Source organism: Micromys minutus (assembly GCF_963924665.1).
Source record: "Micromys minutus genome assembly, chromosome: 22".
Lineage (NCBI taxonomy): Eukaryota > Metazoa > Chordata > Mammalia > Rodentia > Muridae > Micromys > Micromys minutus.
Window position 1 is genome coordinate 4,438,191 of NC_137957.1, and position 24,899 is coordinate 4,463,089.

General features: G+C 48.1%; 3 protein-coding genes across 4 annotated transcripts; 1 reads left to right on the forward strand and 2 right to left on the reverse strand.

Annotated features, from left to right (window-relative positions):
• Nucleotides 1-338: 338 nt before the first annotated feature.
• Nucleotides 339-10,545, reverse strand: NDUFA7 (NADH:ubiquinone oxidoreductase subunit A7). The gene is made up of 4 exons (XM_080935727.1): nucleotides 10,455-10,545; nucleotides 9,688-9,737; nucleotides 6,147-6,296; nucleotides 339-543 (listed from the first exon to the last, which is right to left on the reverse strand). The coding sequence occupies exons 1-4, from the start codon at nucleotides 10,503-10,505 to the stop codon at nucleotides 453-455; spliced, it is 342 nt and encodes a 113-aa protein (XP_080791853.1). The 5' UTR covers nucleotides 10,506-10,545; the 3' UTR covers nucleotides 339-452.
• A 94-nt stretch (nucleotides 10,546-10,639) lies between these two features.
• Nucleotides 10,640-12,051, forward strand: RPS28 (ribosomal protein S28). Its single transcript, XM_080935728.1, has 4 exons — nucleotides 10,640-10,703; nucleotides 10,792-10,839; nucleotides 11,767-11,900; nucleotides 11,989-12,051. Exons 1-3 carry the CDS (start codon nucleotides 10,665-10,667, stop codon nucleotides 11,887-11,889), a joined length of 210 nt encoding a protein of 69 aa, XP_080791854.1. The 5' UTR covers nucleotides 10,640-10,664; the 3' UTR covers nucleotides 11,890-11,900; nucleotides 11,989-12,051.
• Nucleotides 12,052-12,237: 186 nt separating this feature from the next.
• KANK3 (KN motif and ankyrin repeat domains 3) lies at nucleotides 12,238-23,841 on the reverse strand. Of its 2 annotated transcripts, XM_080935725.1 has the most exons (10): nucleotides 23,788-23,841; nucleotides 18,458-18,517; nucleotides 16,421-17,671; nucleotides 16,237-16,336; nucleotides 15,856-16,059; nucleotides 15,674-15,761; nucleotides 15,019-15,235; nucleotides 13,197-13,339; nucleotides 12,912-13,112; nucleotides 12,238-12,831 (listed from the first exon to the last, which is right to left on the reverse strand). In XM_080935725.1, the coding sequence occupies exons 2-10, from the start codon at nucleotides 18,489-18,491 to the stop codon at nucleotides 12,658-12,660; spliced, it is 2,412 nt and encodes an 803-aa protein (XP_080791851.1). In that variant the 5' UTR covers nucleotides 18,492-18,517; nucleotides 23,788-23,841; the 3' UTR covers nucleotides 12,238-12,657. The 2 variants fall into 2 exon arrangements, with proteins under 2 accessions (XP_080791851.1, XP_080791852.1); XM_080935726.1 differs by having other exon boundaries at nucleotides 16,237-17,671.
• Nucleotides 23,842-24,899: the final 1,058 nt, after the last annotated feature.

Below are 24,899 nucleotides of genomic sequence, written 5' to 3' on the forward strand. Positions count from 1 at the left end.
GAGTTGTGTTTGTAGGATTTTGGGGTACAGAAACACACCAGGACAGAGGCAAAGAACAGTAAACCGCCCAGGGAAGGGAGTTGCGCAGACAAGTTGGGCCATGGTGGCGGCTCAGACCAGGCACCAGAGGTGTGCACGGCTCCGTATCAGGGTCGGGCCTGAGGAGTGAAACCTCAGGGCTGGTAAATTATTATCTTTTAATATTTACTGCAACAGGAAGGAGACAACCAACTCACCAAAGTTGTCCTCTCACGTCCACACATGCTGCAGGCGTGTGTTCACACGCCAACATACAGCAACAGATCACATCCAATCAATAAACACTAAGAGACTGGAAATAATGTGGCGCTCTATGTATTTGTTATAAATTAGGTCACACTCTCCCCACAGGAATCCAAGGAGGAAATGCAGTCATGTGGCCCTGGAGACTCAGCAAGGTAGCCTAGGGCAGGTCACAGGTATGGCTGGTCCTGGGACAGCTCCCACCTCTTCATGGGCGGAGCAGGTGTCACTGCCTTCTTCTCAGTGGCTGCCATAGCCGAACTACAAGAAAAAAAGACAAACTCCAGTTAGAGCCAGGCCTCCAAAGAACAGTGGGAAAGGGGTCCTTTTTTGTTGTGTTTATTTTTAACTTTTACATTAATTTTTAATTTTTCCTCTCAGATCCTCCCAATTCAAACTCTATGCCTGATACTCTATGTTCTCTCTCTACACTGTCTGGCTGTGGGTCTCTGTATTAGTGGGAAAGGACCTTGACTGCCTCAATAACTTGACCTTTCTAATCCAAATTCCCTAGTTTGTAAAAGTAGCCGTGCCCACCCTAGATCAAATGCCAAGTTTTCTGGCTATGGAGACGCTCCACTTCCCTTCTAGCTTCTCTTCCTATGTATATACAACCCAGTCATCTCAGCCACACATCCTTCTCCCTCTCCTGCTCCCCACCCTTGTCCCCCTCTTTCCTCTTCCTCTCTCACTCTCTACCTTTTCCTCTCATGGCCCAGTTTATCCTTTCTGTCTGGACCTGTCCAGATGCCTCTGGCTAAATTCTCCCTCAAATCTACAATAAAGACCTGATCTCCTGTTCATTCACTGGTTAATGGGTGTCCGTTGTTCTTCCTCAGGTAGTTGGGTGCCACACAAGCACCCCATGGCTATCAGTACTAGTGACATAAGGCTAGATCTTGAGCTGGAACAGTATAGAAAGTAAACAGACGATCCCAGCACTTGGAAGGCTAATGAAAGATTTTGAGTTTATGGCCAGACCAAGCTACATAGAGAAACCTTATCTAAAAATACTAGGGGTGGGGGATGGGGTAGAGGGCAGCGGAAGTAGGGTATGTGTGCTTAAGTGGCATGCACCTAAAATTCCAACTCCTTAAAACAGTGTAAAGCAAGCAACTAGATCCTGCGTCCAAGTGTTCCAGGACAGCCAAGGTAAAACAGTAGTGGGTGTCATTACTATCTAGCTCTTAAAAAGATAAAGCAAGGGTAGGCATACTGTGATGGCTATTTTTGGTTTTTACCCCAGCATCTGGAATTAATAAAAACCATAATGGCTGGGCACACTTGTGAGGAATTCTTTTTTTTTAAGACTTATTTTTTATCTTTATGTTATTAGTGTTTTGTCTGCATGTGTGTCTGTGTGAGGATGTCAAATCACCGGAAACTGGAAGTACAGGCAGTTGTGAGCTGCCACGTGGTTGCTGGGAATTAAGCCTGGGTCCTCTGGAAGTACAGCCAATGCTCCTTACCATTAAGCCATCTCTTGCCCAGGATTTTTCTTATTTAAATCATCTGAAGCAGGAAGGCCTATTTCTAACCTGAATCTTTGAGATGGGAAGATAAACCTTTAATCCAGATACTTACAAATGGGAACGATCCACCTTTAATTTGAACCACGCCTTCTACTGGCAGCCTATGTAGACATGGAAGGAAGTTATCTCTGCTTGTTCTCTCATCTCAGTCTACTTCTGAACTGGCACTAGCTCCTCAGAATGCTGGCCATGTGGAAGACCAGCTGAGACATCCCACCCCGTGCACTCAACACTGGATTCTTAGTCCTCCCATTCATAGGCAGCCACTGTTGGATTAGGTAGACCACAGCCTGCAAGCCATTAGTAAATCCCCTTCCTACACATAGAAAAATTAATTCTATAATTCTGTTCCTCCAGAAAACCCTGATTAATGTAAATGCCTTTAATCCCAGCAGAAGTAAATTTGAAGGTCAGCCTCATCTACACAGTAAGTTCTAAAGTCATATGGGACACTCATCAGAAGAAAAAACCAAACAAACAAATATAGGCTCAAAAAAAAAAAAAAAAAAAATCAGCAAGTTCAAACAAGCACCATCTGGCCCCCAACTGTCATGACTGCAACAAAGAGCCACAGAGGTTTAGAAACACAGTGAGTCAGAGTGGAAAGGAGGTAAGAACATGTCCCTGTGGAAGAGTCCCCAAAGGAAGGGGAGAGCCAGGGCTCCCACCATGCCCTGAAACATAAAAAGCTGCCTCCCTAGAAAGTAAAAACATCCCCCGGGCCACAGCATGGAGCCAGAAGGGTCAGGTAGCTTGGCATACTTTGCACTCTGATGCTGGATTCCAGAAAAGCAAAAGGTGACAGGGACAATCAGCATGTTCTATCTTATCTTCTAATGGGTGCTGGCCTCACCACCTCCAGGAGCCACAATGCAAGTCTAACATCACTGTTTTGCAGATAAAAGAAACTGAGGCTTAAGAAGGCCAAAGCAGCAGAGCAACCAGGCACACACCTTTAATCCTAGTGCTCCAAAGAGGCTAACAGGTCTCTGTGAGTTCAAGGCCAGCACGGTCGACATTAACAAATTCCAGGCTATGTGGGGCAACACAGTGAGAATCTTGTCTCAAAGCCAAAACTGCAGCACACTGGCACACATGTGCTTGAGTGCAAAGGCATGAGAACTGCTCAAGGCCAGCCTGGGATACCAAAGACCCTACCTTAAAAAAAAAAACAAAAACAGTGAAGCCAGAGACAGAACTCAGTACCGTGTCAAAAGCCCTGGGTTCAACCTCCAGTATCACACACTCGGGAGCTGAAGGCAGGCAGAGGGATTATGAGTTCTAGTTCTCAGCTACACAGTAAATAGGAAGCCAAGCATGGCTACATGCAATGCGGCCCCCCCCAAAATTAACAATAAATAAGCAGACGGCTAGGAGGTGGTTTAGCGGTAAGCACTTGCTGTGCCAGCCCAACAAACTCAAAGCTATACACGGCAGTGTGCGTCTGTAATCCCAAAAGCAGCTGAGAGGCAGGCAACTCATGGGCCACGTACCTTTTCAGTACTCAGCACAAGAGGAGAAGCAAACAAAACCTACCTAACCAATGCCCAAAACTTTTCCTCTGACCACACATGCACCCACTGTTCCTCTCCATCACTGTCTCCTCTCTCCTCCCCTCCTCATACACACACACACACACACACACACACACACACACCAGGTGGTGGCTTCAAGAATCTGTAACTCCAGGAGGATCTAATACCTCTAGCCTCCAAGGGCACATGCAAAGACCTACAGACACATAATTAAAAATAATAAAAGTTTTGAGACTGGGGAGATGGCTCAGTGCGGCTGCCCTTCCAGAAGACACAGGTTATGTGTTCAGCACTCACATGGCAACTCACACACACATAGCTATCTTACTCCATTCCAGTTTCAGACGACCAGAAGACCTCTTTTGGCCTTTGCAGGTGCCAGGCATGCATGTGGTACAAAGACTTACTTGCAGGCAAAACATCCACATTTGTAAAATATAAGTAAATTTTTTGTTTGTTTTTCTAGACAAGGTTTTTCTGTGTAGACCTGCCGGTTCTGATACTCAAAAGATCTGCCTGCTTCTGCCTTCCAAGTACTGGGATTAAAAGACTGTGCCACCACAACCAGGGGGAATAAATCTTAAATGAAAAAGGCTGAGGAGTACCCAAAAACTTCCCAGTGAACTAGCTGTGTGGCCTAGGCTGTTAGCGTCTCTGGGCATCAATTCTGTTTCTCAGGAATTCTCAGGAATCAAGTACATGTGCTCTGCTCATCAGCTCATTCAAAGACAACAGGACAATGTACTTACTCTACCTTTAGCTGGCTTCTCCTTGGGAGTCCAGAATTGGTCATTCTGTGTACATGTTTCTGTGTGCAGGTATGTGGCTGTGTTCATGTCCATGTGTCTGTGTGTTTGCGCATGCAGAGTCTGTTAGGTCTGGAAATCTAGTTTGGATGGCCATCGGGTCCAGGGATCCACCGACCCCGCCACCACAAAGCCGAGATTGCAAGTGTGCACAGCTGGAGTTACAGACTTTAAGCAAAGAACTCAGCAGCTGAGCCAGCACCTCAGCAGCTTGTTTTTAAAGATTTATTTATTTTATGTATGTGAGTGCACTGTAGCTGTCTTCAGACACACCAGAAGAGGGCATCGGATCCCATTACAGATGGTTGTGAGCCAACATGTTGCTGTTGGGAATTGAACTAAGGACCCTAGAAGTTAGTGATTTTAACCACTCCAGCCCCCATCAGCATCTTTAGAAAAATAATAGTAGCATAAGCCTCATATGGTGATGAACACCTTTAATCCCAGCATTCAAAAGGTAGGAGCAGAGGCACTCAGGTAGATCTCTGTGAGTTTGACCCCAGCCTGATCTACAGAATGAGTTCCAGGACTAACAGAAAGTTACACAGGGAAACCCTGTTTTAAACAAGTAAGAGTGTCAAGAGGGTGGGGAGGTGGTCTATGTGTGTGTGAGTACATAGTCCACAGGGCGAGTTCTAGGACAGCCAAGGCTGTGTGTGTGTGTACACATATAGACCAAGCTGGCCTCCAACTTGTAGCTATCCCTTGCGCTGGAACGTCAATCTCCCCCCTCTCCCTCTCCCTCCCTCTCTGTTAAGTGTACGGGTATGTCTATGTGTTTGGTAAGTCTATGTGTACAGGTATGTCTATGTAAATGGGTAATTTGCCTACATGTATATGTGTATGTACCATTTGCATGTTTGGTACCTATAGAGCCAGAACAGAGCATCAGATTCTCTGGAACTGGAGTTAAGGAAAGTTAAGAACTGTCATGTAGGTGCTGGGAACCCTACCCATGTCCTCTGCAAAATCAACAAGTGCTCTTAAATGCTACATATCACCAGCCCTCGAACCTCATTCTATAAACCAGAATGAGAGCTCTGTTAAGTAGAGCAGGGGAGATTGGTTTTATAGACGGGAAAGGACTGAAGGAAGCAGAAGCCTAACAAAGAGACTGGTCAGTTCATAGTTACTTTCCTTACAAAGGCTAAAGCAGAAGGAACTTTTTATCATGCCAGCCGAAAACTGGTCTGCCAGGAAACTGACTGTGATCTTTCACCAGGTTTCTTAGAATATGAGATACACAACTAAGCTTCACTTGGTGGTTCAGACTTCTATGTAAATGTTTACTCTCTCTTGGTCTGCTAGATCTAGTAGAGAAACTCATTCCAGACTGTGGCCTCCTATGAACCTCATGGAATACTACTGTCATACCCAATTAAGAAAAGGCACCTGAGGACATGGACCAAGTAGGTTTTCTCTTGGGTTCCTCTGGCATTTCTTTATCATCATCACCATCTCTGGATTAGTTTACTGGAGCTGAAGGCACACCATGTCATGTCAGAAGTCAACTTGCAGGCACTGAATCTCTGCTTCTCCCACATGGATTCATAAGCTTACTCTCAGGCCATCTAGTTTAGCAAGTGCTTTACCCACTAAGCCATCTTACCCTCCCCAACTTGTTTTGAGACTACCCCTAACTATATCACACAGGCTGGCCTGGAACCTACAAACTTCCTACCTCAGCCTGTTTTCACCTCCCCAACACTACCAGGCCCCTGGCATTTTTTAACATGGATTCTGGGAATCAAAATCAAGTCCCAATACTTAGAAGGCATGTATCTTACTAAGTAAGTTATATTCTCAGCCCTGGCTTGAACTTTTTTATTTTCTCAGCCTCAACTTCCTCCAGGGATCACAAGCCTATCCCACTATACCCAGCTGATGAAATAGGATTGTAGAAAGCATGTTTCTACTTGCTAGGGAAGAAAAAGCCAGTAGCAGTGGGGAATGTTGCAGAGTTCTGGGCAGGGAACATCGAGGGTCCTTACCTCTCAGCTGTCTTGCCCGACACCAGGGCCTTCTGTGAGGACATGATGATCGAGGGAGGCACCATTTCCCGGCGGCCATCACGAGTACAGTAGTAATTGTTGGACAGCTTGTGACTGGGGCCCACGGGGAGCTTAGGAGGTGGCTGAGTCCTGAGGGGGAAAAATAAACACTGGCACTGAAAGAAAATGACAGCCCCTCTCACTGCCACAGCTCATGAAGGCTGCAGGCCAGAGTCATGCCTTGCTACATTATCACATTATATACTTGGCTCTGGGACCAGAAGCCAGGCAGCAGACAATCATCAGTAATAAAAACATCTTCAAGCCAGGTTGCAGAATACGCTCCACCCCAGCCCCTCGTAAGTCTCAACCATAAGCTATGGAGGACCCTGATGGAAGTTCCCAACACAAGGAAGAAACCCAGACACGGTCCCGTCCCCAACACAAAAGTAAGCTAAGCAGCTGCCTTCCTTCTACCTAAATGCACTCATGAAAATCAGGTCAGAGTGCCAAGCTGTGACCACCCTCAACCAACAATTGTAGTCGTTAACACTGGGGCCCAGCCCCAGATTACCCAACTGAAGTGCCTTTCCCCACCTCCCACCCCTCACCACCAAAGACTAGTTATGGAATGTCTGAGTTATCTCAGGAACCCTTTGAATCACCCTGCTGAGATAAAGGCTTACTACTCAAAGAACACCTTGCCCTGGGAACTTGTCCAAGTTTCTGCCCTTCCTGCCACTGTGAAGTCTGCTGCCAAATCCCCTGTAGAGGGAAGTGGAGGGGTTATGTGGAACAAAGCTCAGTTTGGCCTTGGGTTAATCCTAAACTTACCAAGAAACCTAAAGCCTTGAAAGTAAACACTGAACTACAAACAAAAAAGGAAAATCCCTAGGGACAAAGGTGGATGATCATAAACAGTTGGTTTTTGTTTTTTTTATTTGGCCACATCTCAAATTTGGCCATCATTTTTACCTGAACATTTTAAATTCTCCTTAAAGATTTAAAATCCATTTTAGTTTTAAATAAAAAATATAGCAGGGCTGCAGAAATTGCTCAGCAGTTAGCGTTGGCTACTCTTCCAAAGGACAGGAGTTCTATTCCCAGCACCCACATGGCACGTCACAACTGTCTGCCACTCCAGCTCCAGGGTATCTGAGATCTTCACACAGACAGACATGCAGGCAAAACACCAGTGCACAGAAAGTGGCAGCAAGAGAATCAGTTTAAGGTCATCCTTAGCAACGTAAGTTCAAAGTCAGCATGGACTACATGAAACTGTCTCCAAAGTACAAGAAACAAAGGCTACACTTCCGCCATTAAGAGGAATTGCTATAGAAACATAAGGAACAGAGCTTAGATCCCAGTGCACACATAACAAGCAGAGAATCACACAAGTGCCTGTAACTCCAGTCCCATGAGATCCAATGCCTTTTCCTGGCTTCTGTAGGCAAATGGGCACATCTTCAGATACACATGCATATGAATAAATAATTTATATAACTTACATAGTTTAATAATTTGGGAGAGGGGCTGTTTGGGTTTTATTTGTTTGGTTTTTGAGATAAGATCTCTTGGCTGTCCTAGAATTCTATATAGAACAGGATGCTGGCCTCAAATTCAGAGTTCACCTCCCTCTGCATCCCAGCCCTAGGATTTAGAGGCCTGTACCACTATGCCTAGCTTAAAATGTCCTAAGATTGCCAGGCGGTGGCAGAGAACGCCTTTAATCTCAACACTCAAGAAGGACAGGCAGGCAACAACAGGAGGATCTCTGAGTTCTAGGCCAGCCTGGTCTACAAATTGAATCCCACAGCAGCCAGGACTACATAAAGAAACCCTGTCTCAAAAAAACCTAAAAAAAATGGAGTACATGCCTTTTAATCCCAGTACTCAAAAAGCAGAGGAAGGCAGATCTCTGAGTGCAAGACTATCCTTGTCTACAAAGCAAATTTCAGAATACCAAGGGCTACACAGAGAAACCACCCTTAAAAAATAAATATCACAAAACAGAAAACAAAAACCTCTCAAAATTAAAGAGATAAAAGGAGAACTATGGCTGGATGGATGCTGGGTACATCATTACAGTCCTAGGACTCATGAACTTCAGGGCAACCCGTCTTCTGAGGAAAAGACTGAGAGGTGGCATAGTAGGTAGCACTTCCTGCAAAGACCCAAGTTCACTTCCAGGACCTATATGGTGGCTCACAACCATTCATAACTTCAGTTCTAGGGGGTCCAACGCCTTCCGGCCTCCTGGATATTGTGTGCATGGACTGCAGAGCCATACATGCACATAAAACACCCACACACAAAACAAAATAAAAATTAAAAGAAAAAATGTGATGGCCAGCAAGATGGCTCAGCAGATAAAGGTGACTGCCACCAAGCCTAAATTCAATCTCCAGGACCCAAATGGTGGGAAAAAAAGAACCATTACCACAAGTTTTCCTCTGACCTATACATAAACACACACACACACACACACACACACACACACACACACACACAAACAATCCAATAATATTAAAAAGAAAAAAGCTATAAAGTTGTAAATGACAAACAATATGTAAAATTTAGAATTTGGCTTAAGAACGTATGTGATATTTTCACATATATCTTCATCTGTCCAATGCCAAGACCCAAATGAATCACTAGAGGGCGCCTTTATCCTGAAGAAGCTGGCTTGGCCTTTATTCCCAGTAAATGTAAGATGTTGCCTCTGAACAGGCTTAGTAATACATGCCCAGCCAACTCAGCATGTGGAGGGCAGGAGATCAGTAAGACCTGCCTTAGATAACTAAATGTTTTTAATGCATGCTGCATTTATTCTTTCCTGACAGCACCCACAGAAGAAATAAAGACAATGATGGGGTCGTTGAGATAGATGGCTTACTGGGTTACTCCTGCACTCGTTACTCTTGCAAAGAATCAGAATCTGATTCCCACATAGTGGCTCACAATGATCTGTAACTCCAGTTCCAGGGGATCTCATGTTGTCTCTTGAACTCACAGGCGTCAGGCACATACACATAAATTCATGCAGGCAAAGCACTTACACATATAAACATAAATAAATCTAAAAATCATTTTTTTTAAAAAAGGTGGGGATAAGAATGTAAGCCAGGGGCTGTGGAATGTAGTTCATTTCCCTGATCAGTAGCTTGAGAATATAACATTTCATGTGTGGTTACAATAAAAACTGCAAATGTACCCAAGATACCGACAAATAATGCAATCTATCTCCTAACTATTCCAAGACAGCCCAATGAAGTTAAAAGTAAATTTCTGTTTCCACAGCCTGACAGGAAAGATCTATACTCAATTCTCCCAGGAAAGTTCAAGAGAACAACTGATTTAGGGTCACTTTTTCATGTTTGTTTTTCACCATGTAGATCAAGTAAGTAGGCCTTGAACTCACAGAAATCAGCCTGCCTGTCTCCTGAGTGCTGGGATTAAGGGTTGTACCACTATGACCAGGCTTGGGTTTGGGTTTGGTGGAAGAATTACAAGATGAGGGCAGCAAGCAGGGCCTGCTCACCGCTTGGCGATCTCCTGGTAACGCAGCTGCAGCTTCGCCTGCAGGTTTTGCTGTGGAGAAGAGGAGAAGTCAGACTGTAGGGAACCCCAGGATAGGGTTATCGAACATAAGTAGCCAGTCAGAATAAGGATACAAGTCCTGTGTGTGAAGAAAGGCGCGGGCATGGTTTACAGAACTTTACTGCTAAGTTTTCCAAGATCTAACCTAGAAAGCCCCCCATTTTTTATCTTCTTTGGATATGGGTCAATATACTACATATGCTTACCCTAACATTATGGAAATTCTCACTTTCTCTGAAGATCCACCCACCCAAACAGTTGCTTGTAACTCCAGTGCTACCTACACCTCATTTCTAGGACCCTAACTTAAGCTGCAGAAATCTAGCTTCCCTGACCTCTTTGTTTTCTTCCAAAATCTTTTTTTTTTTTTTAAATTGGTTCTCAACCTTCCAAAAATAGGGGCATAAGATTGAAAGCTGATAGAGGGACGAAGAAACACCAGGTCTGGGCGAAACGTGGGAGACAAACGAGGCGAGGGGAGACGGATAAGAAAGGAGAAGACTGAGGAAGCTAAAACCAAGCAATCTAAAGCCAACGGAATCCCAGGAACCCGGCCAAAGACATTTAGGACCTTGAATCTGACTACTGGAGTCACAATTTCAGGGATCCTAGACTCCCTGCTGAACTAAAGAGATATTAAAGGGGATAGGATTCGAGGGCATACAGAACCCAAATCCTTCTCGGCCCAGATCGAATCAGTACACGCACCCCAGATGCCCAGTTCCGCAGCTTCTGGATAACGCGAGTAGCTGACGCCATATTTTTCCCCCGCTCCGAAGGACGCCGGTGACGACTCTGCCCCGAGGGTTCCTGGGTAATGAGTGCAGTCTCGCGAGAGCGGAAGTGAGGCATGGTCGGAGCCGACTATAAAAGCCATCCCCTGCCCACGTGACTCCTCTCCGCCAGATCGCCGCCATCATGGACACGAGTCGCGTGCAGCCCATCAAGCTGGCTAGGGTGAGGTGACTGCGGATGTTTAGAAACCTAAATAAAGAGAGAAGAAAGCCGGACCGACCGGGTCTAACTTGTCCCTTCTTTCCTGCAGGTAACCAAAGTGCTGGGCAGGACCGGTTCGCAGGGACAGTGCACGCAGGTGAGCGGATGGGAACATTCCGACCACTTCCTGGGGTCGGAGCCGGTCCTAATGACCGGGCTTAGAACTGGATTTGGTGACGTTTAATCCTAACTGCTAGGTTTAGGGAGGATATGACTTAGTAACAAACCTGGATACCCTAGAGACTGTCTTTGGAAGCTTTGGTCTTAAAAAGGTGGAGTTGGCTGGAACTGTGTGTCAGTAGTGGACTTGGTTTACCATACAAAGAACCTAAAAACTCAGTACTGTGCTCACACTGAAGCTAGTTACTTCAGACGTTTAGGGAATTTCCGGGCAGGCTTAGGCTATAGAATGAGTAAAATTCAGTCCCTAAAGAAGCTGGTGCACAGTTGGTAGTGTGTTTGACTAGCATTTAAGGCCTCGGTCCACTACACCACATAAATCAAGAATAGTAGGGCATGCCTCACATTTATCAATTACTCCAGGAAGCAGAGACAAGTCTGGGTTAAAGATGTCCTGACCATTTCCCTGGTTTATACCCAGGTCTCCCATCACAGCTACTTAAGGAGACTAAGACAGGATCCCTAGCTCAGGGTCGGCCTGAAATAACCTAGGTTGGAGTCACGCAAGAGACACCTTTTTGTTGTTGTTCCTTTACTCGAATTCTCCCAGACCTCGATACCTTCAGCGATGTGAATATGCAGCTTGTTTTCATTGGCTTTGGAATAAGTCCTTACACTTTGTATGTCTGTACTGCTGGATAGTGTCCAAAGATAGGATGGGGCAGTCAGGTCCCCTAAACTGGAATTGTGGGGTCGTTAGACAGCTGTGTGGGTGCTGGGAAATGAAGCCTGTGTAAGAGTGAGAAATGCTTATAACTGCTGAGCCATGTGACCAGTCCTTGTCCCGGGCTCTTATGTGTTCTGTAGTAAGTAGGAGCATTAAATATTTGTAATGGGCTTATAGGTGCGAGTGGAATTTATGGATGACACCAGCCGCTCTATCATTCGAAATGTCAAAGGCCCCGTTCGAGAGGGTGATGTGCTCACCCTATTGGAGTCAGAAAGAGAAGCTCGGAGGTTGCGCTGACCTTGCTGCTGGTGGGTAAATGGCAGCCTTTGGGAGGGACCAGTTGCTGGGAAGTGGGGAAAGGCACTCATTCTATCTAATGCTTGGGTCTGTTTACAGGGCCTTGGACATCCACTACCCAGCCCATGACCTGCAACTGTTGAATAAAGCATTTGTATTAATTCTTGTCTAGAAATTGGTCTTTCTAGCAATGTATCAGCTTTTTAAAGGCTCCAGTGACCATGCACTTCAGTAGGTGTGTTGGAGATAGGATATGTGTCCCTGCTGCTTCCATCCACACAAAAATGCAAACTTAGTAGAAATACTTTTATTAGGAAGGATGTTTTATAAAGTGAATGGGTAAAGGGAGCATCTTTACAAGGTGCCCTGCTGTGATTCAGAAGTTCAGACTGCTAGAGGGGAAGTGTCTCCTACACTCCAGGTGGTAGCAGTTCACTTAGGTCCAGCATCCCTTTGCAGTGTAGCTGTGGGAGAGCCTGGAGGTGACTGTTCCTAGAACAAAGAAGGTTTTTCCTATAGGTAAAAAATTAGTTTCAGACTCCAGGGGTGGGGTGCTTTTTGGTAAGCATATGATGTCCAGTGTCCTGCACACTAGGTGTGCTTTCCCAAGCATACTTGACTGATGAGGCAAACTTTCACCAAGCCAGTTTATGCTGGCTTGATTTGTTTCCTAACATGAAGGTTGTATTTACATTATATATATGTATATACATTATATTATGTTATATTTTGCTAGTTAAGCATTCAAATCATTGGGATAAGTGATGCTTACCAACCTTCAGTGATGCAGGAGACCCAGCACTGTCCCTCCTCGCTGCCCTCTGGCAGTTTCTCCATCTTTGGTCTTACCTGAGAGTGGTCTGATGTCAGGTGGGCGTGGAGCAGTGCAGCCACCTCATCCTGTTCAGCCTCCAGTGCAATGGCCAGGGCACTTGTGCCCTCCTGAGAAATAATAGGGCATTCGGTCCCTGGGCTACAGGGGCTCATACTGCCATTACTCCAGGTGCTTGCTAGTGACTCACATTGTCTAAGATGGTTAGGTCACAGCCTGGCTGGGCCAACAGCAACTGAACTGTATCAAGGTGTCCATACTCGCTGGCACACATGAGTGCTGTGGCCCCGTCGGCATCCTGTATATTGACATCAGCCCCACATTCCAGCAAGGCAGCTACCATGTCCTGGTGACCATGACTGATGGCCAGCATGAGTGCTGTTTGTCCAGTCTGGGAAATGAGGAAAAGAAATCTGAAGTGTTTTGAAAGTGACGCCACCTTACCCACCCGTCAGGACTGGGAGGGTCAATGCACCTGGCTAGCCTTGGCATTAACATCACCCATGCTGAAAAGTCTCTTGACCACGGCCATATCTTCCTGCTGTCCTACAGAAGTGAGTGCGGTCAGCATGAGTGCAGAGTAGCCAGCTCTGTTCTGATGATTGACATCACAGACCCCTGGGAAGATAAGAGGTCAGTCACTTCATGGCTCAAGTACTGATTAGGAATGGCAGTGTGGGGTCTCCCACATCACAGATGGAGGATAAGCATCACTTATTCCAGGCTGACCGCAAGGACAGGCCATGAACTTGTAGTACTGCTTCCAGCACTAAGACTGCTGGGCAAGAAGTCTACCAGCTGACCTGCATCCCTGTGCATACGTGGGGTGTGTGTGTAAGATCTGTAAATACAGAGATTAGAGACCTGAGTGTTCCTTAACTATAAGCTAGGTTGGCTGCCAGTAAGATCCTGCAGCCTCTACCACGCATAGCCCCAGAAATACACCACTGGCTTACGTGTGCTCTTGAATGCAAGTGTTCTTTTCCGTGTCTGTCCCTCATTGTTAATTATCTCTTCTCCAGTCCACTCATGCTTTAACAAGAACACAGACTTAATCACTGGAGAAATTGCCAGGTGGAATCCCAGCACTTAAAGGATAGAAGCTTGGCCACAAGTTCAAAGCCAGTCTTAAGCTATATAGTTCCAGGCCTACACAGTGAGGCTTGTCTCAAAAAATAAGTAAAATTTACATTTTTTTAACTTGGCCAGGTGATGATGGCACACATCTTGAATCCCAGCATTTAGGAGGAAGAAGCAAGCAAGCATCTTAAGTCCAAATCTAGCCTAGTCTGCAGAGCACATTCCAGAGCAGCCAGTGAGGCTGTGAAACTCCAAAAAAGAGTGTGCCATGCTGATATGAAAGTGAAATGGGGCTGGCAACTGAGCAACTAGAGGATTGAAGGTCCCAACAAAGAAGAATAAGGTTAGTAACAAGATAGTGGTTGGTACCCCCTGTGGTTTCATAAGCAAAGCAATTATGAGTGGTCACTCTAGGACCATGCTAGTACACACTAGATCTGATAGTTATGAATAGCCACATGAGTGTATTTGCCTCAGTGGAGGAATAAGAGGAGGCAGGTGAACAGTACTCCAGCTGGACGATAGAACCCTAACCAGTGAGCAGCACACACACCTCAGAAGAGTGGTACCCAAAAGCTCAGGAAACAGTAAGGCATAGATCTATGCCTTTAATCCCAGCAGAGACAGGTGGATATCTTTTGTGAGTTCCAAGCTAACTAGAGCTACATAGACCCTGTGTCAGAGGAAAAAAAAAATGTCAAGGCCTAGAAATTAAAAAATATATTCCCAGGGAGAGGGGTGCTAAATTGAAGTCTCAACGCTGGGTGTTATTGTGTGGGCTGGGTATCTAACTCAGAACTGCTGAAGATATAGTAATAGTAAAAGGCCTTTACACCCCTGTAATTTCAGTATTTGGAAAGCAGAAGCAACAGTGTCGCAAATTTAAGGCCAGGAAAGGGCTAGATATCAAGGCCTTATGTCTGGGTGCACACAGGCCTAAGGACCAGACTCGGATCCCCAGCACCCACATAAAAGTTGAGCACCATAGCCTATGTCTGTAAGTCTGGAAACAGGTGGGACTTGCTGGCCAAACAGCTCCAGGTTCAGAAAGTAGGGAGTCATAGAAGAAAACACCCAATGCTGACTTCTGGCCAAGTGAACAGTGATCTACCTTCAAGAATAACTTGAAGGAAGCTTAATGGATCCCTCTGCCACTCATCTGTGCCCCTGAGACCCCAGCCTTCACCCGCCTTAGCCCTCTTCTCCACAACTCTGACCTGTATCCAGTAGCAGGCTGGAAATGGCCAGATTCCCATGAGACACGCTGTAATGCAAAGCTGTGTTTCCGTTGCCATCAGCCAGGTTCACCACATGAGCCAGCAGCTCAGGCCCCAGGCTTTTCACCCCTCGAAGCACTCCAGCCACAGGCTCAGCCTGAGAGCGTTTTTGGCTGGACACTCGAAACCACTCCTGGGCCACAAGGCGTGCTGCATTCTGGCAGGACCAGGACAAAGAATGCATCAATGCTGAGAAAAGGTGGGAGGGGCTGTAGAAAAGGGGGTGTGGAGTGTGTGTGTGTAAGACCCCCATGGTGACCCTAGTAAGCAAGGGAGCCCAATGTTTTCTAAGGATGTCAAGAAACCAGGTGGAGAGCTGGGACCTCTTTGAAAAGGAAGTACAGTCAGTGAGTTTCCTATACTCAGGAAAATAAGACTTTACATAATGGGGGAAAGGGGTGAGTACCACTTGCTCTTGAAGCATCGTGAATGGCTCTGGGACTGTTTACTTGAAGCAGTGGTTGGGCAGTCCAAGAAAAGATCACAGCTCTCCTTGGGGTGGGGTATCTCTTTAGTGAGGTTGAATCAAGGAAAGTCTTTCTAGTGAGAGGGAAACCCTACAGTGTCAGGGAGTAGAAGTCGGGCCCACACTCACACCATCTCTGCTGGTGACTCCACGTGGCCGGATCAGCTGCTGGTTCAGAGCAATGCAAGCCTCCCTCAAACGTGGGTTCAGTTCACACCTGCCAGGGAGGCCAGTCTAGACTCAGAATCCTGCTCACCGATGACCAGGAGGAAAGAGGGTATCCACACTCCAAACCTTCAGAGAAAGCTCACCTCCCTTCTCTCCCTGCCTTCGGCTCTGGGTGTGTCTCAAGCTCGCAGTCCCCCGCTTCTTGGTCATTGTGGGGGCCAGGAGTTCCAGCGTCAGATCCCCCACTGCTATCATCTCCTGACCCAGAAGAGCTACTCCTGGGGAGTTCAGCAACACCATCTTCACCATCACTGTTGCTGGCATCCTCACTGGAGGAGCTCTCATACCTAAGGACAGGATGGGAGGCCCTGTGGGCTCGTTCAACTGTTGATGTGAGAGTGGCATTTTAAAGATGAGGAAACTGAGGACTACCAAAGCCACTTTATGAGCAGAGGGGCTGAGCTGAGATTAACAGGCCCGTGTCCCTGTGGCTGCTATGGAAAGAAAGGGGAGAAAGTGCTCACTCTCCGTTGAGGACCCCAACGAACTGCAGGCTCTTGGGTCCCTGACTGGATTGTGCACCTGGAGTACCATCTTTCTTCTTCATGATGGATTTGAGGATGCCTGGTAGGGAATCACATGAGGGCACTGAGCTTGACTTCAGGGACCTGGCAGGCCGAGGTTCAACTAGTAGTGGAGATGACTCACCAGCAGGGGCTATCTGGTCTCCAGCCGTGGGTCTAGGCTGGCTCTCCACTAGGATCTCTGTCTGTGTGGTCTTCTCAGTGCAACCCAAGGTAGTCTGGGTAGCAACCTCGAGAGACTTGGGCCTGGTCACTGTAGCCTCGTAGGCCTCCTCTAGTTCCCTCAGTCGGCCCCGCAAATGTTCGCTCACCCCTCGCTGATGCTCCAAGCTGGAGCGGAGCAGTTCCAGCTCACGCTCTGCAGCCTCGGGCAACCCAAGCAGCGCCTCGGTCACCCACGTGTCCACCTCAACGGTCTCAGGGACCACCTCCACTCCAGCCTCCCTTGTCTCGGGTACTGCCTGAGCATCCACTTCTCTGGTCTCAGGCACGACTTCGGTGCCCGCCTCCCGAGTCCGGGGTTCCCCATCGGGTGTCCTAGACGCCGGGTCGAGCACCTGCAGCGCTCCTTCGCAGCGCCTGGCAGCCAACCCGTCAGGATCGTCAGCCCGGGGGCTAACCCTGGAGCGGACTCCGCGATCCGAGGTGGCCAGGCGCTCGGTGAGGCGCCGAAGCTGGGAGAGCTTGTCTGGGCGCACCTCGACCTCTACTTCTTGATCTGGCTGCACGCGCCCGGCCAGTAGCCGCGCCTTCTCGGCGCGAAGCGCGCGCACCTGCTCCTGCAGCTCGGGCAGAGCGCGCGCCTGGTCCTCGAGCTCGCGCAGGCGCCGCAGCGCCGCGGCCATCTGCTCCCTCACCAGCTGCAGCTGGGCGGGGCCCGGCGAGGCAAGGGCGGGGTTGGGGGCGGGGCTGCTGCGGCCCGACCCGCGCGGACTGCGCGTGACCGCGCGGGCCGGGCTGAGCGCGCGCTCTCGAGCCTGCGCCTGCTCCAGCCGTCGGCTCGTCTCCAAGAGCGTGTGCTCGACCCGCGGATTTCGTGAGAAGGAGCGGGGCGACAGCGGCGGTAGCGAGAGCCCCGGGAACGACCCAGGAGAGAGTGCACCGGAGGCTCCGCCGTCGTCACTGGCCAGGGATTCGCTGGAGGTCCATGCTCCTGGGCTCCGCGCTCCCGCGAGGCCCGTTCGGGACGCGCGCGGGCGGCGTGCGGGCGGGGGTCCTGGAGCTCGGCGAGAGGCAGGGCCACGCTCGATTTCCTCCACATACTTGAGGAAGTCCAGGTCCAGGTGGAAGCCATAGGGCGTCTCCACAGAGTAGGGAGAGCTAGGGCTGCGGGCACTCCCGGTGGGGCCTGGGTACAAGGAAGGGCCGCCCAGGTCTGTGGCATAACAGGGGCGTGTAGAGGAAGAGTGGTCAAACCAAGAAGCTCTCAGAGAAAGTGAACAAATGTCTTTCTTACTCCCTTGCCCCTGCAGTGCACCTGTACCTCTGCCAGAGCTCAAACCCACACCTGAGGCTTGCAGGCATACATGCACACGATGGACGTGCAACCATGTTTAAGCACCTACTATGTGACAAATACTTATAAACTTGGGGTACTATAATAAGGAAGACAATATCCGGGCCCCTTGTTAGCCATAAATAGATGCAATCATTCCAAAGGATTTTCAAGGCACTAATGCATGGTGAATTATAAAACCAGTGCAGGAACCAACTTTGGCTCTCACGTCAGAAAAAAATTTCCTGTAGCAGGAACTTAAAAGATTGAGCCCTTCATAACAAGGCGGAAGCAGCTGCAAGGGCAGAAGGCTCCAAGGAGAAAACCGGCCCGTGGAAGACAGTAGCGGGAGAGTACTGAAGAATGATGAATGGAAGTCGGATGTCTCCAGAATGGTGAACAGAGGGAGGGGTGAAGAACTAAAGGACAGGCAGAAGGCACACTGTGGGGGTCTGCTAGGCAACCATGGGGAGCTGGGGCATTGTTTATGGGGGCTGTCCTGAGTGGGCTTTAGGCAGAACCATTATGTTGGCTAGTAATGCTTTTGAAAAGGCCATGTGGCTACTACATTAATAAAAGTAAAAGGGAATTGCTGAGCTATGTCCATGTGTACAAGCACCCACGGTGGGTCTGTGTAGACACATTTACCTCATTGTGTACACTCACCAGGAAGGTTCCAATTCAGGACAAACTTGGCCATGCTTCCTGGAGTAGCCACCGGACAGCCTGAAAAATGTCCCCCAGAAAAGTAAGGGTGTAAATCCAGTCCTGCCCCTTGGTTGAACCTGCTATCAGCTATACCACCACTGAAACTTGGAGCAAACAGACCCAAGAGCATTTTTCCACCTCACCCACCCCACCCCCTAGGCTCTCCTCCTCCCTTTAGGAACCTTGGAACTGCTCTGCAACAGAAGGGTCTTAAAGGCTCTACCATTTTTGCTTTTTAGACAAAATATTGTTGTGTGGCTAATAGTGGCCTCCAAACCATAATCCTGCCTGAGCCTCCCAAGTTCGGGGATGACAAGCATGTGCCACCATATTTAGCTGACATTTGAAGTTTATGAAGTATGAACACCCAAGTTGCAAAGCTGGGGAGGAGGAAGAAACACACCGAGCAGAGAAAGGTGACAAAGCGGGAAGTACTACAGACTAGAGCATCACAGCTGAGAGCCGGGCACAATTACTGCACTCCTTTAGTGCCAGCACTGAGAAGGTGGAACTCTGTGTGTGAGGCCAGTCTGCTCTACACAGTGAGTTCCAGGACATTCAGAACTACATAGCAAGACACTGCCTCCAAAAACAAAACAATGTGGGGGGGGGGGGGGGCTGTCAGAGAGATGGCTCAGTGGTTAGAACACTGGCTGCTCTTCCAGAGGTCCTGAATTCAATTTCCAGCAACCACATGGTGGCTCACAACCATCTGTAATGAGATCTGATGCCCTCTTCTGGTGTGTCTGAAGACAGCAACAGTGTGTTCATATAAATAAAATACATAATTCTTTAAAAAAAAAAAAAAGTACAAGATAAGCCTAGGCAACTTAGACAGATCCTGTCTCAAAAAGTGAAAACAGAGCTGAGGATATAGTTCAATGGTCAAATGCTCACCTAGCATTCTCCAGGTTCAACCCCCGTTTTTCTTAAGAGAGATGATGGTAAGAAGATTTAATTTTATATGAGAATTTTAGCCAAGGTTACTTGTCAAGCCCTGTAGGATGGATGGATGTAAAGTATAATTCTATATAAGGCTCAGTGATGCAATGGTTGAATATCTGTCTCTTTGGAGTGTCTCTAGTCCAGGGGCTTCATAATGGAAACACAAGCACCAAAGGAGGCAGGTGTTCGATGAGGATGACTCCACACACAGCGACATGAATTTGATCTGGAACAGCACCAAAAAAGTAAACAAGTCCCAGGCTGGAGATGGACTTCACTTGGTAGAACGCATGAAGCCCTAGTGATTCATGCCTATCACTCCAACACTGAAGAGGCAGAAGCAGGAGGACCGGGAGTTCAAGATCATCCTCAGCCACATAAGCTGGGATACAGAGGACCCTGTCTCAGAAAACTAGCTTGGAGAGATGGCTCAGCAGTTGAGAGCACTTGCTACTTGCAAAGGACCCGAGTTCAGTTCCCAGCACCCACACTGGACAGCTCACAACCACCTGTAATGCCATTTCCAGGGGATCCAACAGTCTTCCAGCCGAGGATACTTGTAAGCTCATGGTCCACATACATACACTCAGATACATATAATACACATATAATTTAAAAAAAATTTTTTTTTGAAGGAAAGAAGGGACTGAAGAGTTGAGGGATTGCTGCTCTTCCAGAGGACCCAAGTTCGGTTGCCAGCACTCACATGGTGGCTCACAACTTCCTATAACTCCAGTTCCAGTAGATCCAATGCCCTCAGTTCCAGTAGATCCAGTGCCCTCTTCTGTCCTCCTCAGGCACCAGTCACACACGTGGAATGCATACATAAGTGTACTCATGTATAAAATAACGTTTTTAAGGAAGGGAGGAATTAAAAAAGAAAGAAAGCCAGGTGTGGTGGTGCACACTGTAAGCACTCAGGAGACTAAGGTGGAAAGACAGATTAATCTGGGCTACAAGCAAGGCCAAGTTGTGTTCTGAAAAACTATTTCAGAAAGAGGAAGAGCAAGTAGAGTGAGAAGGAACAAAATCACATGCAATAGGATAGTTAAGATCAAGCATTAAGTCCAGAACTTTAATCCCAGCAGAAGCCAGAGGATATCTGTGAGTTCTAGGATAACCAGAGGTACCTAGAGAGACCCTGTCTCAAAAAATAAAAGCAGTGTAGGCTAGGGACAGGGATGTAGTTTCAGACACATAAGGATCTGCACTCAATCCTCAATGCCTAGCACCCCCATATACATGCAAAAACATGGACCAAAGGGGGATGATGAGACTGGGATTTTGGAGACCCCCATGAGTCTTCAGGGAGCAGAAATGTCCCAAATTGATTATCTACCATAGACTCTCCCCGAGTATCCCCCATAGAATTCTACACCATATTGTTGACAATTTACAGAGCAATTAAGTCCATTGCCTATGTGAAAAACCTTTCAGGTTAAGTTCTTTCCACCTGGGGAACCCCTTGTTTGTAGCCCAGCCAAGCCCCCTTGCCTGTGTACTTTTACACCAAGCAGACCCAACCCATCTTCTTGCTAACCAACCCTCTGCTTCAAACCACTAAAAACCCAGCCACTCTCTCAAGCTTCTCGCATTCTCTATGGCCATCTGAGTGTCAGACATTACTAGCTAGTTAGCGTCCATCACCATGACAAACACATCACCCCCTCGCCTGCTGGGAGAATCCCCTTCTACTCTCTAAGGCCCCTCCTCCAACCCTCCTCCTGTCCAACCTAAGGCTCTGAAGTCTTCCTCCCCACCCCAAGCAGCTGCTTCCTGTTCTCTCACACCGGCTACAAGGGGCAGGACAGCAGGTCACCATGGAGGACAGCCAGTGCCTCTCAGGGCTTGTTTTCAGGAAACTGCCAGGGAAGAACCGGGCTTTGGAAAAAGCCTGAACCAGGGCTCAGTAGTCTGAAACTGTCTTCCGCACAGCTGGACTGTGATTCTGTGCAGTCTGGCCCCTCCTCCCGTAACCTGCTCATATCCAACGCCAAAGCATCAGGACAGAGAAAGCAGCCCCAGGTCATTTCTGGAACATCCGGGCCCAAAGACTGAACTGAGACATGGGGTGGAGATTATTAGAGTGATAAGTAACGTTAAGGTTACTGTTTGCTTTTAATTTGGGTGTTTTTGAGCCTTTTTTAAATGTGTGTCTCTGTGTGGGTATTTTGGATGCCAAAAGCTACAGATCCCCTGGAGCTGGAGTCAGATGTGAGCTGACCAAGGCAGCTGCTGGGAACAAATGACAAGGGCAGTGCTCAGTCTTCACCACTGAGCCATCCTCCCAGCCCACTCGGTGTTTTGAGACAGGGTCTCCGGAAGCTCAGGCTGATTGAGACAGGGTCTCCGGAAGCTCAGGCTGGTTGAGACAGGGTCTCCGGAAGCTCAGGTTGCACTCCAGCTCCTTTCGTAGTTGACAGTGAACTCAACTCTCCTACCTCCTGAGTGCCCAGAAGACCAGAGCGCGTTAGCACACCGGGTAGTGCAACACTGGAGATGGAGCTTCACGCTAAGCAAATACCGTAATTACTGAGCTACTGCCACCTCGGTTTTTTTCCCTTTCACATACTGGTCAGCTTCTTTTTGTTCTGTTCTGTCTGTGTTAGAGACAAAGTCTACCTATATATCTAGAGCAAGCTGGCCTTGAACTCCCAGCCTTGTTCGGTCTCTCCCTCCAGAGTGCTGCCCTTTGCCTTTTGTTTCCTTATGTATTTGTGATAGGATCTCACTATGCAGAGCTAGCTGGACTGGAATTCGCTATGCAAATCAGGGTGACCTCTAACAGAGATTCCTTCCCCTGCCTCTGCTTCTGAAATGCTGGGATTTCAGGCATGCGCCACCACCACACCTGAAGGCCTGTATTTATTTATTATTTATTCCAATTTCAGACTTCCCTACCTCAGCCTCCCACATACTGGGATTTCAGGCATGTACCACCACACCCAAATGAATGTCTTTTTTCTTTTTCATTTGTCCTCAGCCCCACTAACACATGCTGGGTAAGTTTTGAGCTACATCACTAACCCCCTTTTTAATTTTTTTTTCCTTTTACTTATTTTATATAGGAGGCTGGTGGGTGCAAGGATGCCATGGGGTGAGAGTGGAGGTCGGAGGGCAGCTCTGTGACGTCAGTTCTCTCCTTATACCATCTAGATCCCAGGGATCCAACTAAGGATGTCATTGCATCAAGCACCTTCACTGGCCAGTCCAACTCTATGACCCCTAAGCCCCTTTACTAAGTTGCTCAAACAGGCGTTGACCTCACTCTGTAGCCTAAGGCAGGCCTTGAACTCACTTAGCTCTCGGGCAGGCCTTCTGCTTTCAGTCCTAACTGGACCTCGCAGGTAACTAGGATCATAGGCGCTTTTGGAAAAGATTCACTTTCTCTCCCCCGAGAAACTGCAGGAAACCTGGACCAGCTCGCGGCCGTCGGTTCCTGCCTTGGGAGTAAGGAGTGTGGTGGGGTAAGCCAACACCTAGACTGCCGCACAAGCCAAAGCCTCCCGGGAGTGGGGCGTGTAGCTGCCCTCATCTCTCCCACACTGCCTGGCTGTCAAAGCTAAATCCGGATCCCCTGCCTGAGACCCCTCATTAGGCCGTCAGAGCTGAAGCCACACGCCCCCACACCCGGCCCTGGAACTATTTCGGGACACAGAGCTGTGATCAGAAAACTTGAAGGATAGGGCACAGGGCATGCAGTGCGCACCCGGGGTCCCGAAGAAGTTATGTCTTACTGGTATAAAGCTCTAGGTGGTGGGACCCCCTTAATGTTGGGACGGGATTCTCACACACACGATGGGGGTGGGGTTATATGATGGTAGGACAGGAGGTCCTTGAGTCATCACACACACCTCCCCAAAAATACACAACCAGGTCAGCTTCGAAAAGACAGGGCTGTTTCCTACAGGAAAAGCCGCAGGGCGGTTCCATCCGCTACTATTGTCTGTAGGTCCGGGGTGGGAGGGCATCCGTCCCTCCCTCCAATACCGTTTCCGTACCATCCGCCCACTCCACCCCACTGCACGAAGCCTATTCCCAGGTCTCCAAGCCAACTCTGGGGAAGGGTCCCATAAGGCATCTGGGAGACTACGGTGAGCAGAAGCTCCTCCGGTAAGGTCCTGGATGGCCATGTGGTGGCAATCTGCTCAATCCAGGGTCCCCCTCCCCGGTCCGCTTTAAACCACCTGAGGCTCCCAGTGCCAGAATGGTCACCATTACAGGACGCGGCGCCCACGGCGTTGCAACGCATAGAACCCGTAGAGGGTGTTAAAAAGCACCACACCCCTCCCGGACACTTGTGTCCTCAGTTTCCCCTCTAGGACCCGCGTGGGTGACTTTACCTGACTGCGAAGCCCCGGCCGCGCCCGCACCGCACCCGAACCCGCCCCCCTCGAAGCTCTGGACGGGTTATCAAGGCTTTCACCCCTAACTGGCGGTTTTGTTGACCAACCAGAACTGGAATCTAACCGAACTATCCAATTGTAAGACAGAGTGAGCCCTCTGGGCGGGAGCGGGGGGTGGAGACGCGCCTGAGGGCGGGGTCTACAATGGGGATCTGGGACGAAGAGAGCAGTGGAGGGCGATGCTGCCCAGCTACCACTAAATCCCGCCTGGTCCAGGAGTAAGAAGACAGTGAGGTTTCATTCACAGGACAGTAGGGGGCTACCGGAGAAATCTAAGCAGACTATCCCAATGGGATTTACGTGACGAGTTTAATTCCTACTGTCTTCTTGTCCTAAGAGCCTGAATCTTGCCCACCGCAGGAACTTTGCAAATATTGTGCCACTTTAAGAAATATTCTCTATATGTGATACTTTCCTATATTTCCAAGTGTTCAGTCTATGTGCCCCTGTGCTCCTCAAGAAAACAAAACCAAAAATCAAAGAACAAACCTAAGGGGCGGGGGAGACTTAGCATAGCCTTTCCTTAGTCATTATCGTTGCCATAGCAACGGTTTCTTAACTAAATAGCAATGTTCATTAGTGGAAAGGCAAGGTTACTACCATCACCCCTACTAGACATTTTAGGATCAGAGAAGTTTTCATCCACTGTCTCAGGCATACACTAGTTACTTAATAAAAATGTCTGTCCTGCTGGAGATATCTCAATGGTACAGAACTTGTCTAGCTTACCTACCACAGCAGGTAGGTAGACAGACAGACGTGAACAACAGATAACGTATAGATAACAGACACGTGCATGTGTACATACAAACGTACAGAGATGATAGATCAAAAAATCGTCACAGAAACGACTCACACTTTATTAAGGTCAGTGAGAAGGCTTAGCATGTAAAAGTGCTTGACTACCTGTGTTTGATCCCTGAGACCGTGTAATACAAAGGAAGCTCTGACTCCCACATGTGGTCTTGTGCTATATGCCTCATCCCGTACACGTATGCAGTATGTCAATAAAACTGTTTAAAAGTACATCTGACTTTAACCCATTTGGA

Excerpts from the sequence above, each read along its gene's own strand:
- RPS28 (XM_080935728.1), top strand. The coding sequence starts at position 10,665 with ATGGACACGAGTCGCGTGCAGCCCATCAAGCTGGCTAGG. Across the intron at positions 10,704-10,791 it reads AGCCCATCAAGCTGGCTAGG|GTAACCAAAGTGCTGGGCAG; the intron begins GTGAGGTGACTG and ends TCTTTCCTGCAG. Across the intron at positions 10,840-11,766 it reads CGCAGGGACAGTGCACGCAG|GTGCGAGTGGAATTTATGGA; the intron begins GTGAGCGGATGG and ends ATGGGCTTATAG.
- KANK3 (XM_080935726.1), bottom strand. The coding sequence starts at position 18,491 with ATGGCCAAGTTTGTCCTGAATTGGAACCTTCCTG. Across the intron at positions 15,762-15,855 it reads AAGGCAGGGAGAGAAGGGAG|GTGTGAACTGAACCCACGTT; the intron begins GTGAGCTTTCTC and ends CCTCCCTGGCAG. Across the intron at positions 12,832-12,911 it reads ACCTAACCATCTTAGACAAT|GAGGGCACAAGTGCCCTGGC; the intron begins GTGAGTCACTAG and ends ATTATTTCTCAG.
- NDUFA7 (XM_080935727.1), bottom strand. The coding sequence starts at position 10,505 with ATGGCGTCAGCTACTCGCGTTATCCAGAAGCTGCGGAACTGGGCATCT. Across the intron at positions 6,297-9,687 it reads TACCAGGAGATCGCCAAGCG|GACTCAGCCACCTCCTAAGC; the intron begins GTGAGCAGGCCC and ends TTTCCCCCTCAG. Across the intron at positions 544-6,146 it reads TCGGGCAAGACAGCTGAGAG|TTCGGCTATGGCAGCCACTG; the intron begins GTAAGGACCCTC and ends TTTTTCTTGTAG.